The sequence below is a fragment of the Scomber japonicus genome, chromosome 19 (genome assembly GCF_027409825.1).
Source record: "Scomber japonicus isolate fScoJap1 chromosome 19, fScoJap1.pri, whole genome shotgun sequence".
In the NCBI taxonomy this organism is placed as follows: domain Eukaryota; kingdom Metazoa; phylum Chordata; class Actinopteri; order Scombriformes; family Scombridae; genus Scomber; species Scomber japonicus.
Genome location: NC_070596.1, coordinates 28,153,357 through 28,163,516, shown reverse-complemented (window position 1 = coordinate 28,163,516; position 10,160 = coordinate 28,153,357). Strand labels below are relative to the sequence as shown.

At 39.0% G+C, this 10,160-nt stretch overlaps 1 protein-coding gene across 1 annotated transcript; it reads left to right on the top strand.

Moving 5' to 3' along the window:
• The first annotated feature begins 5,943 nt into the window (after positions 1-5,943).
• On the top strand, positions 5,944-9,255 carry ved (ventrally expressed dharma/bozozok antagonist). The gene is made up of 3 exons (XM_053339540.1): positions 5,944-6,148; positions 7,391-7,680; positions 8,827-9,255. Exons 1-3 carry the CDS (start codon positions 5,944-5,946, stop codon positions 9,253-9,255), a joined length of 924 nt encoding a protein of 307 aa, XP_053195515.1.
• Positions 9,256-10,160: the final 905 nt, after the last annotated feature.

Sequence of the window (10,160 nt, the reverse complement as noted above, 5' to 3'; positions counted from 1 at the left end):
ATTCATCTTTTAATGAAGCTTTCAGAGAGCTGAGAGACTTTAATATTCAGTTATTCTGGGTCACATTAGGACACATTAAGAAGTATTTAAGGTGTTTTTACAGCTCTCACATGTAGAAATGAACAATATGTAAGAGTTAAACATGTTAAACTTTATTATTTATGACTTTAAAAGGAAGTAGAGGATCAGAAAGTCATGAGACAGATTTAAATATCGACCATTTCTCGTCTCAGTTTGTGTGTCTCTTCTTAGCTGACACTAAAAAACATTTATTCTGGGTCACATTAAGACAAATTAAGAAGTATTTAAGGTATTTTTACATCTCTCACATGTAAAAATGAACAATATGTAAGAGTTAAACATGTTAAACTTTATATTTATGACTTTAAAAGGAAGTAGGGGGATCAGAAAGTCATCAGACAGATTTAAATATCGACCATTTCTCGCCTCAGTTTGTGTGTTTCTTCTTAGCTGGTGTGCAGATATCCGACCAGACTCCTGTTGTGGTCTGTCGGGGCATGTGTCTCCTCCTTGGGGGGGGTGGGTGGAGGGGAGGAGGGGTGGGGGTTAGGGTGGGGGGGGGTGGAGGTGTGTGTTTGTGTCCATAACAGAGTAGCAAACAGGCCCATTAGAGATGAAAGAGTCTGAATGGATCCAATCAAAGGACGGCTCAGCAGGAGACTGTTACCCCACAGACAGACAGCAAGCAGGCTGGGACTGGGGGGGGGGGGGGGGGCGACACACACACACACACACACACACACACACACACACACACACACACACACACACACTATCAGAGATCTGCCTGGCTGCCTGAGCTTGTCCTCATATGTGTTTCTTATATAAAGTCTAAACAAACGGAGCCAGCTGAGGTGAAGATAACCCCAACCCTCACAGCTACTGAAACACTCATACCTCAACCTTTATTTAAAACTTTATTTAAAACTTTATTTAAATGGTTATTATTATTAGAAGTAGTAGTAGTATTCATAGTAGTAGAAGAAGTATTATTATTATTAGTAGAAGAAGAAGAAGAGCTTCTCTCTGCCTCTCTCCCTCTCTCCCTCTCTGCCTCTCTCTCCCTCTCTCTACCTCTCTCTCTCTCTCGCTCTCCCTCTCTCCCTCTCTGCCTCTCTCTCTCCCTCTGCCCCTCTCTCTCCCTCTCTCCCTCTCTCTCCCTCTCTCTCCCTCTCTGCCCCTCTCTCTCTCCCTCTCTCTCCCTCTCTCTCCCTCTCTCTCCCTCTCTCTGCCCCTCTCTCTCTCCCTCTCTCTCCCTCTCTCTCCCTCTCTGCCCCCTCTCTCTCCCTCTCTCTCTCTCTCACTCTCTCTCTCTCTCTCTCTCTCTCTCCTTCTCTCCCTCTCTCTGTCTCTTTAGCTCCCTCTCTCTCCCTCTCTCTCTCTCTCTCTCTCTCTCTCTCTCTCTCTCTCTCTCCTCTCTCTCTCTCTCTCTCTCCCTCTCTTCCTCTCTCTCTCTCTCTCCTTCTCTGCCCCTCTCTGCCCCTCTCTCTCTCCCTCTCTTTCTCTCTCTCTCTCCCCCTCTCTCTCTCTCTCCCTCTCTCTCTCTCTCCCTCCTCTCTCTCTCCCTCTCTCTCTCTCTGCCCCTCAAGAGGGTTTTTACCTCATGTTTTAATATTTAACATGTTACTGAATACATATATTACTGTTTTTAATTCTTTGAAATCAATATTTTTTATTATATTTAGTAAATAAATCATGATGTGAGCTTAAATGGAGTCACAGCACCAATTAAACCCACTTTATTCATCAAATATCTTTATTTTATATTCTAACATCTACATGAACTAATGAATACATTTTACAATGAGAGATAAATGTTGCTTTATAAGAAATGATCTCCCTTATAAATCATGTCAGTATCCATGACAACACAGTACTTACATTACTTATTACATTTAAAATAGAGTAACTAGTAACATTTTGGGAACATTTATTGATTGATATGTGTCATCTCTCAGTTTAATGATCAATCATTCATTGATGGACTGTGTGGAAATCAGAGTTGAACCAAAGTGACGTCGTGCGTAATGGAGACTCATCTTCTCTGCGGCGCCTTTTAAATCACCTTTTAAAAAAACCCGCTTTCAATACGACAAACACATCGAGGATCAAGTTATAAAAGTAGCTGATAACGAGCTCTGGATGGGTGCTGATCCCAGCTGTGAAGTGGCTCGTGAGTGGAGAGAGAGAGAGAGAGAGAGAGAGACAGTCTGTGAGGAGGGAAAGACGACGGCGCTGTTTGGTGTTTGGTTTGGAGCGCCAATGGGTGCGCGTCTCTGTGTGAGTTTAAAGGATTAATCGGGGGGTCAATCACGAAACAGCCCCCATTGATAAGATAATGATAGAGAGAGAGAGAGAGAGAGAGAGAGAGAGAGAGGGGTGCTTGGGTTTTTTAGAATGGACACGGGGACGCGCAGACGGCTGGCTGGCTGGCTGTCTGTCTGTGCGCGCGCCGGAGAGCAGAGCCGTGGCGCTAATAGCTCATTACGGATACTGAGACACTTCAAAGACGCGCTGCGCTTTGATACCAAACACGCCCAACATGAGACAGCAGCTCATAAAAAAAGCTGTTAATATCTTTGAGGAGGTTGGTGTCAATCCTCCTCAATAAAATATACATTCACATCTTTATTCTGGGAGCTGCTCACGTCAAGCTTTCTGAGGGTTTGTCACTTTTTCTGGTGCGTAAAAGTGAATTTAAGGCAAAGTCACTGCTGCTAAATGACTCATATTTATATATAGTGGTAGAAAAAAAGCTCATTTACTCAATAAATTCAATGGTAAGGTATTTTACTTGATTATTTAAACATGATCCCACTTTATACTTTTACTCCACCACATTTTAAAGGGAAATATTGTCTTTTTTTACTTCCCTATACATTCACCTGACAGCTTAACTTTACAAATGAAGGTTTTTAAAAGCTAAAATGAGCTCTCAGTATAACATAATAAATAAATAATGTGAATAAATAACCTGTTTTCATTTATTATCTTTTAAAACATAATTATTTAATGTTTTTGTGTATTTTTGCTGCCTTATGAAGCACTTTACTGCTTGGATTTAGGAAAAATGCTCTAAAAATAACATTTATTATTATTAATATGATAAAAAAACATTATATAAAATGAGTAAAATTAGACACAACAGCCTGCTAAATTATACCAAAGCATTTATGATATAACTCTGTAATGAAATATATGAAAAATGTAACACTGACTGAGTTTATTTGGTACTAAAACAGTCACAATGTCATCTTATTAAATACAGTATATAGATTTAAATTGTGCCTTATATTAAAATGTAATAATAATATTACAGTATTACTTCTTTACTGACTTGTGACAGAGTATTTATATTAAAGTTAATTTATTTGGATGATCAGATAATCAGAATAGACCCAAAAAATATTGAATTTAATGAGTTTAAAGTCTTAATTTCCTAATTTTTCCTCATTTAACTTCCATACATTTCTACTTCCTGTTCATCTTTTGACATTTAAATAGATGTTTCTGTGATAATTGATCTTAAATATCACCATGGGATCATCTCTTTCTCACAACAATGAAACCAAACTGTAATCCAAACTGAGAGCTGATCAATCAACAACTTCTTTTTCTTTCTTTTCTTTTTTTTTTTAAACCTGATCAGCTGTTATCACATCAGCTGTTTAATCTGGGGATCATCGTCGGGATTATCTTCCTGCTTCTATATGAAACCACTCACTGCTCATTATGCTGCTTATTAAAGGTCCTCAGCTGGGTTTAAAGTCGTTAGCAAACATTTAAAGAGCCAAAAAACTTTGATTAATGGAAAAGAAAAGAGTTTAAACTGTCATGATTATTTTTCTTATTGATTAATTTGAAGAAAAATGTTTAAAAATGTTCATTAAATATGCAGAAATAAAGGAAATATGTCATTTAATGAGTACAGACAGTATTTTATATGTTTAAATTATTGATTCTCTCTCATAGAATTACAATATAAATCCTCTAATCCTTAAATTTAGACTTTATTTAGTACATTTGTAATATTTTGCTATTATTTTAAAGGGTTAATTCACCATTTTTTTACTCAAGTCCAAGTTGTAAGTTTATCTGATGTAAAATAAACTCTTAAAAAGCCTCAATGAGAAGCTCTTTCCCAGTATAGACTCTGTTTTATATGTTTTATTAATCACTCAGTGATTAATTTATTTATTAATGACTCATTGATTGACTTTGGAGAAATAAAAAATAAGCTTCTTTAATAGTTGAACATGCAGTTTGAGTTTAATGCTGGAAGGAAACTCATTTATTCTGCAGGAAACGGTGAAAAATGCTCATTTCATTTTATATTTTACATTTTTTAACCTCCAGAGGAATGCCAACAACTGTCTTATTTAATAGTTTTTAACTAAAATAATAATTAAAGCAGCAAATCCTCACTTTTGCTTTAAAAATGTCAACTTAATCTCTCTATATTTGGGCTTTAAATGATGATTATTTTCATTTTTAATCAATTTATTAGTCAGTTTGTCTATAAAACACCTGAAAATGGTTGAAAAAATGTCATAATTGTTTCTAAAACCTGAAATATCATCCTTAAATGTTTTATTATGGCCTCACCAACACTATTTTTTCCTCATTATTAAAAAATAACTCCAAACTAATCAACTTATTGCTGCAGCTTTAATCAACTTCTCCATTAATATCTCCTCATCTCTTCTCATATGAACTCACTAGATGATTAAAAAGAAGAAAGGAAACTGATTTATTCTGCAGAAAATGTTTAAAAATGTTCATTATATTTTATATTTTACATTTATTAACCTCCAGAGAAATGCCAACAACTGTCTTATTGAATAGTTTTTAACTAAAATAATAATAAAAGCATCAAATCCTAACCCTTGCTTTAAAAATTATGACTTTTTCTCTTTATATTTGTGCTGTAAATGATAATTATTTTCATTTTTGATCAATGTATTAGTGAGTTTATCTATAAAACACCTGGAAATGGTTTAAAAAATGTTTCTAAAACCTGAAATATCATCCTTAAATGTTTTATTTTGGCCTCATTATTAAAAAATAACTCCAAACTAACTGTCTTATTTACTTTAAAAAACATATATATAATAATAAAAGCAGCAAGTCCTCACTTTTCCTTAAAAAAAAACAACTTATTCTCTATATTTGGGCTTTAAATGATAATTATTTTCATTTTTAATCAATTTATTAGTCAGTTTGTCTATAAAACACCTGAAAATGGTTAAAAAAATGTCATAATTGTTTCTAAAACCTGAAATATCATCTTTAAATGTTTTATTTTGGCCTCATTATTAAAAAAATAACTCCAAACTAATCAACTTCTCCATTAATATCTCTTCATCTCTGCTCATATTGCCTCACTAGATGATTAAAAGCTTTAGAGAGATTCTGGACTGGAGACACATGTGGATGTTTTTGGGTCAGAGAGCAGCAGACAGACACTCACACTATGGATGAGAGTCTGAGGTGTGTCTATTATCTGTTTGTGGAGGCAGGAAGGTGAGGAGGAGGAGGGGGGGGAGTGGGGGGGTGGAGGGGTATGGGTAGGGTGGGTGTGGGGTGGGGGGGGTCTCCTCTTCCCAGACTGACTGGAGCCAGTGTGTAACAGCCTCATTGAGACTGAATGAGACGTCTTAATTACTCCAGTTGTGAAAACTAAAAGGAGGGGAAGGTGGGAGAGAGGAGGAGGAGGGGAGGAGGGGAGGAGGGGAGGGGAGGGGAGGATGTGTGCTTTGATCTCAGGCTGAGGCGGTTTGAAAATGAGGAGGGATGCCCCCCTATAAATACAGACACACACACAGCAGAGGGGGGGCAAACACTAACCAGCATCTCAAGGACTCCTGGACTTCAACTCTTTTGGATTTTTTCTCAGTAGGAAACTTTCAGCACTCGTCGATCATGAGAGGACATTTCTCTATCGAGTGGATGGCTCAGAGCAGCCAGCCGGCGGGGACCGAGACCCTCGCAGCCTGTGGGACCACTGCAGAGAGTCTGCCGGGTTTTTACTGCAGGCAGAGAGCAGAGAGCGGAGCGGAGGAGCAGCAGAGACTCTCAGGATCCAGTCTGAACTCTCCACAGCACCAAACCTCCTCCACTAACTCAGGTAAGAACTTTAACTCTACGTATTCACCTTTAATGAGCTTTTTAAACCTCTGATTGCTACTTTTATACTTTAGAAATGAGCATCAGCAGCTTATAAACTGTAATACTTTTAAATGAAGCTGCTCATAAGTGTGTAAATTAATTAAAAAGAGCAATAAAATGCTGCTTACACATGATTTAGAGCTCAAATAAGTCAACCAGTAAAATAATCTGATAATATTTTGGTCATTTTTGAATCAAGAAAGCCAAAAAATCAGCAGTTTCAGCTTCTTAAATAGATAATTTTCCTCTGATTGCTACTTTTTAACTTTAGAAATGTTTATTTTACACATAACGAGCATCATCAGCAGCTTATAAAGTACAATAAAGCTTTTAAATGAAGTTAATCAAAAGTGTGTAAATGAGTTATAAAGAGCTCATTCTTCAACCTGATATTATAATAAAATGCTGCTTACTCATGAATCATGAATTAGAGCTCAAATAAGTCAACTAGGAAAATATTTGGGTCATTTTAGAACAAAAAAGTGCCAAAAAATCAGCAGTTCCAGCTTCTTAAATGTGAAATTTTGCTGATTTTCTGTTACATATGATGGTAAACTTAATATATTTAGAGTTTTGGACACATAAAGGATGTTTTAATGCATGTCCTTTAACTGTGAGAAGTTATAACAAACTTTTTTCACCATTTTCTGACAGTTTATAGACATAGATATAAAATCAGCATTTCCAGCTTCTTAAATCTGAAATGTAGCTATTTTCTGTCATATATACTATATAAACTAAATATATTCTGACTTTATGGCACTAAAAGGATGTTTTAATGCATTTCCTTTGATTGTGGGAAGTTATAACAAACTTTTTGCACTATTTTCTGATAATAAATTCATAGTTTTAGTCATTTTCTAAGTAAAAATGTCAAAAATGAACTAGTTCCAGCTTCTTAAATGTGAAATTTAACTGGCTTTCTTTACCATATATGAAGCTAAACTAAATATTCTTTTTACTTTTAGACACAATAAAGATTGTTAATGCATCTCCTTTAACTAGGGGAAGTTATAATAAACTTTTTTTTGACCATTTTCGGACATTTTATAAACTATAAAATCATTGATGGCAGCAGTAATTATAACTATTTTATTCTACTACATATAATTTCATGGCTCTTACTTGTAATAGAGTATTTTTAAAGTGTGATATTACTCTTATATTAAAAGTACATTTCCTCTCTTCTTCTTCTCTCCAGTAACAGAAGCAGGATTCAGCAGCGGGACAGAAGAAGAAACCTCCGGATACGAGAGTGAAGGGAGTCGCTCTCTTTCCCCCTCTGAGCCTGCAGACTGCGCCTCCTCTTCCTCCTCCTCTTCCTCTTCCTCCTCCTCCTGTTCCTCCTCCTCTCCAGCAGGGCGGCGACCTCGCACAGCCTTCACAGCGGAGCAGATCAGCAGTCTGGAGCGAGCCTTTAAGAGGAACGCTTACCTGGGAACACAAGACAAAGCTGAACTCTGCAAGAAGCTCAACCTGTCCGACAAACAGGTGAGAACATGAAGCTTAGTGTGACTGTCCTTAAAGAGGTCAAAGGTCAAGCTGCATGTGGAGTATACACAAGAAGATCTAGTAATACTACAAAGTAAAAGTCCTGCAGTTAAAGTAGAATAAAGAAATTTTATCAGTAAAAGCATCTAAGGTATAAAGTAAAATAGCTCTTCCTGCTGCTAAATGACTCATATATATTATAATTAGTGCTATAATCAATGCTTTCTTACTCTATAAACTTTATATAATCTTTATTATAACTTCCCACAGTTAGAGGAAATGCATTTAAACATCATTTTTGTCTCCTAAAGTAAAAAAGTATTTAGTTTCCTGTCGTATATGACAAAGAAAATTGACTGTACAGTGGAATGAGTTAAAATAAGAGTAAATGAATGAGTAAATAAGGAAGGAAGGAAGAAGGAAAGGGGGGAGGAAGGAAGGGAGGATAGGAAAGAAGGAAGGAAAGGAAAGGAGGGAGGGAGGAAAGGAAAGAAGGAAGGAAAGGAAGGGAGGGAGCAAAGGAAAGAAGGAAGGAGGGAGGGAGGGAGAAAGGAAAGGAAGAAAGAAGGGAGGAAGGATGGAGGGAAGAAGGAAGGGAGGAAGGTAGGGGTTAGGAAAGAAAGAGACAAGGAGAGAGAGAGGAAGGAAAGGAAGGAAGGAAGGAAGGAGGGAAAGAAACAAAGAAGGAAGGAAGAAAGGGGGATGGAGGAAAGAAGGAAGGAAGGAAGGAACGTAGGAGGAAGGAAGGAAAGAAGGACAGAGGAAAGAAGGAAGGGAGGAAGGTATGGGTTAGGAAAGAAAGAGACAAGGAGGGAAAGAGGAAGGGAAGGAAAGAAGGACAGAAGGAAGGAAGAAAGGGGGATGGAGGAAAGAAGGAAGGAAGGAAGGAACGTAGGAGGGAGGGAGGGAGGAAGGAAGGAAAGAAGGACAGATGAAAGAAGGAAAGAAGGAAGGGAGGAAGGTATGGGTTAGAAAAGAAAGAGACAAGGAGGGAAAGAGGAAGGAAAGGAAGGAAGGAACGAGGGAAGGAAAGAAGGACAGAAGGAAGGAAGAAAGGGGGATGGAGGAAGTAAATAAGGAAATAACATGTATGGTGAACCCTTTTCTAACAGACCCTCCTCTCTTCCTCTTCCTCTTCCTCTCCAGATCAGAAACTGGTTCCAGAACAGGCGGATGAAGCTGAAGCGGACGGTGCAGGACGCGCTCGCTCACGCTTGCCAAGCTAACGTAGCCTCTCAGTTCATGCATTACCCCGAGCTGCAGGCCTACAGGCCGGGACCCTACCCCAGATACCACCCCCACCCCCACCACCACCACCACCCCCACCACCCAGCAGCAGCAGCAGCAGCAGCAATGGCGGCGGCGGGGGCGGGACAGGAAGCTCCATCAGCTACTTCCTACGTTCATCCTCACAGTCTGCAGCAGTACGCCTCCTCCTCTCTGCCCCTGGACTCCTTCTATCAGTACAGCAGCCTGCCAGGAGTCATGCTGCCCCCCCACCCCTCCACCGCCTCCTCCTCCTCCGCCTCCTCCAATCAGCTGACCCACTACCCCACCTACCCTCAATATTACTGACACTGTCACATGACTGTTGGTTGTGATGTTTTATATTTTATAATGAGATTGATTTAACCTTCCTGTCGTCCTCACGGGTTAAGTTGACCCCGTCTGTTTTGACTGTTCCTTCTTTCCTTCTTTCCTTCCCTCCTTCCCTCCTCCCTTCCTTCCTTCCCTCCTTCCTTCCTTCCTTCCTTCCTCCCTTCCGTCTGTCCTTCCTCCCTCGCCCCTTCCTTCCTTTCCTTCCTCTCTCCCTCCATGTCTCTTTCTTTCCTAACCCCTACCTTCCTCCCTTCCTTCTTTCTTCTGTCCTTCTTTCCTTCCTTCCTCCCTCCCTCTCTCCCTCACTCATTCCTCCTTCCTCCCTCCCTCCTTTCCTTCCTTCTTCCTTCCTTCTTCCTTCCTCCTTCCCTCCCTTCCTTCCTTCTTCCTCCCTCCCTCCCTTCCTCCCTTCTTCCTCCCTTCCTTCCTTGACTCGAGGACTTCCCTCCCTCTTTTCCTTTCTCTCTCCCTCTCTCCGTCCTTCTTTCTTTCCTTCCTCCCTCCTTCCCTCCCTTCCCTCCTTTCCTTCCTCCCTTCCTTCCTTGACTCGAGGACAACAGGAGGGTTAAAGGTTTTTGTGGAACAGCATCTCGTCCTAATAGGACTCTGATAGAATAAAATGCTTTATAAGAAAAATAGCACAAAGTTTCATCGTAGATCAAACAGGGTGGTGTGCAATATTCAAATGTGTGTGTGTGTGTGTGTGTGTGTGTGTGTGTGTGTGTGTGTGTGTGTGTGTGTGTGTGTGTGTGCTTGTATAGTTTTAATGTATTTAAATTTGAATTTTTAAGAAATGTTTTATTTGATTTTCTTGTTGTGTTATCACTGTGGAATCAGACTGCTTAAATAAAAATGATGATTATTAAAACTTTACAAATGAC

What these genes read in the sequence shown, in the direction of transcription:
- ved (XM_053339540.1), top strand. Translation starts at nt 5,944, where the DNA reads ATGAGAGGACATTTCTCTATCGAGTGGATGGCTCAGAGCAGCCAGCCG. An exon ending in AACCTCCTCCACTAACTCAG is followed by an intron (nt 6,149 to 7,390) that starts GTAAGAACTTTA and finishes TCTTCTCTCCAG; the next exon opens with TAACAGAAGCAGGATTCAGC. An exon ending in TCAACCTGTCCGACAAACAG is followed by an intron (nt 7,681 to 8,826) that starts GTGAGAACATGA and finishes CTTCCTCTCCAG; the next exon opens with ATCAGAAACTGGTTCCAGAA.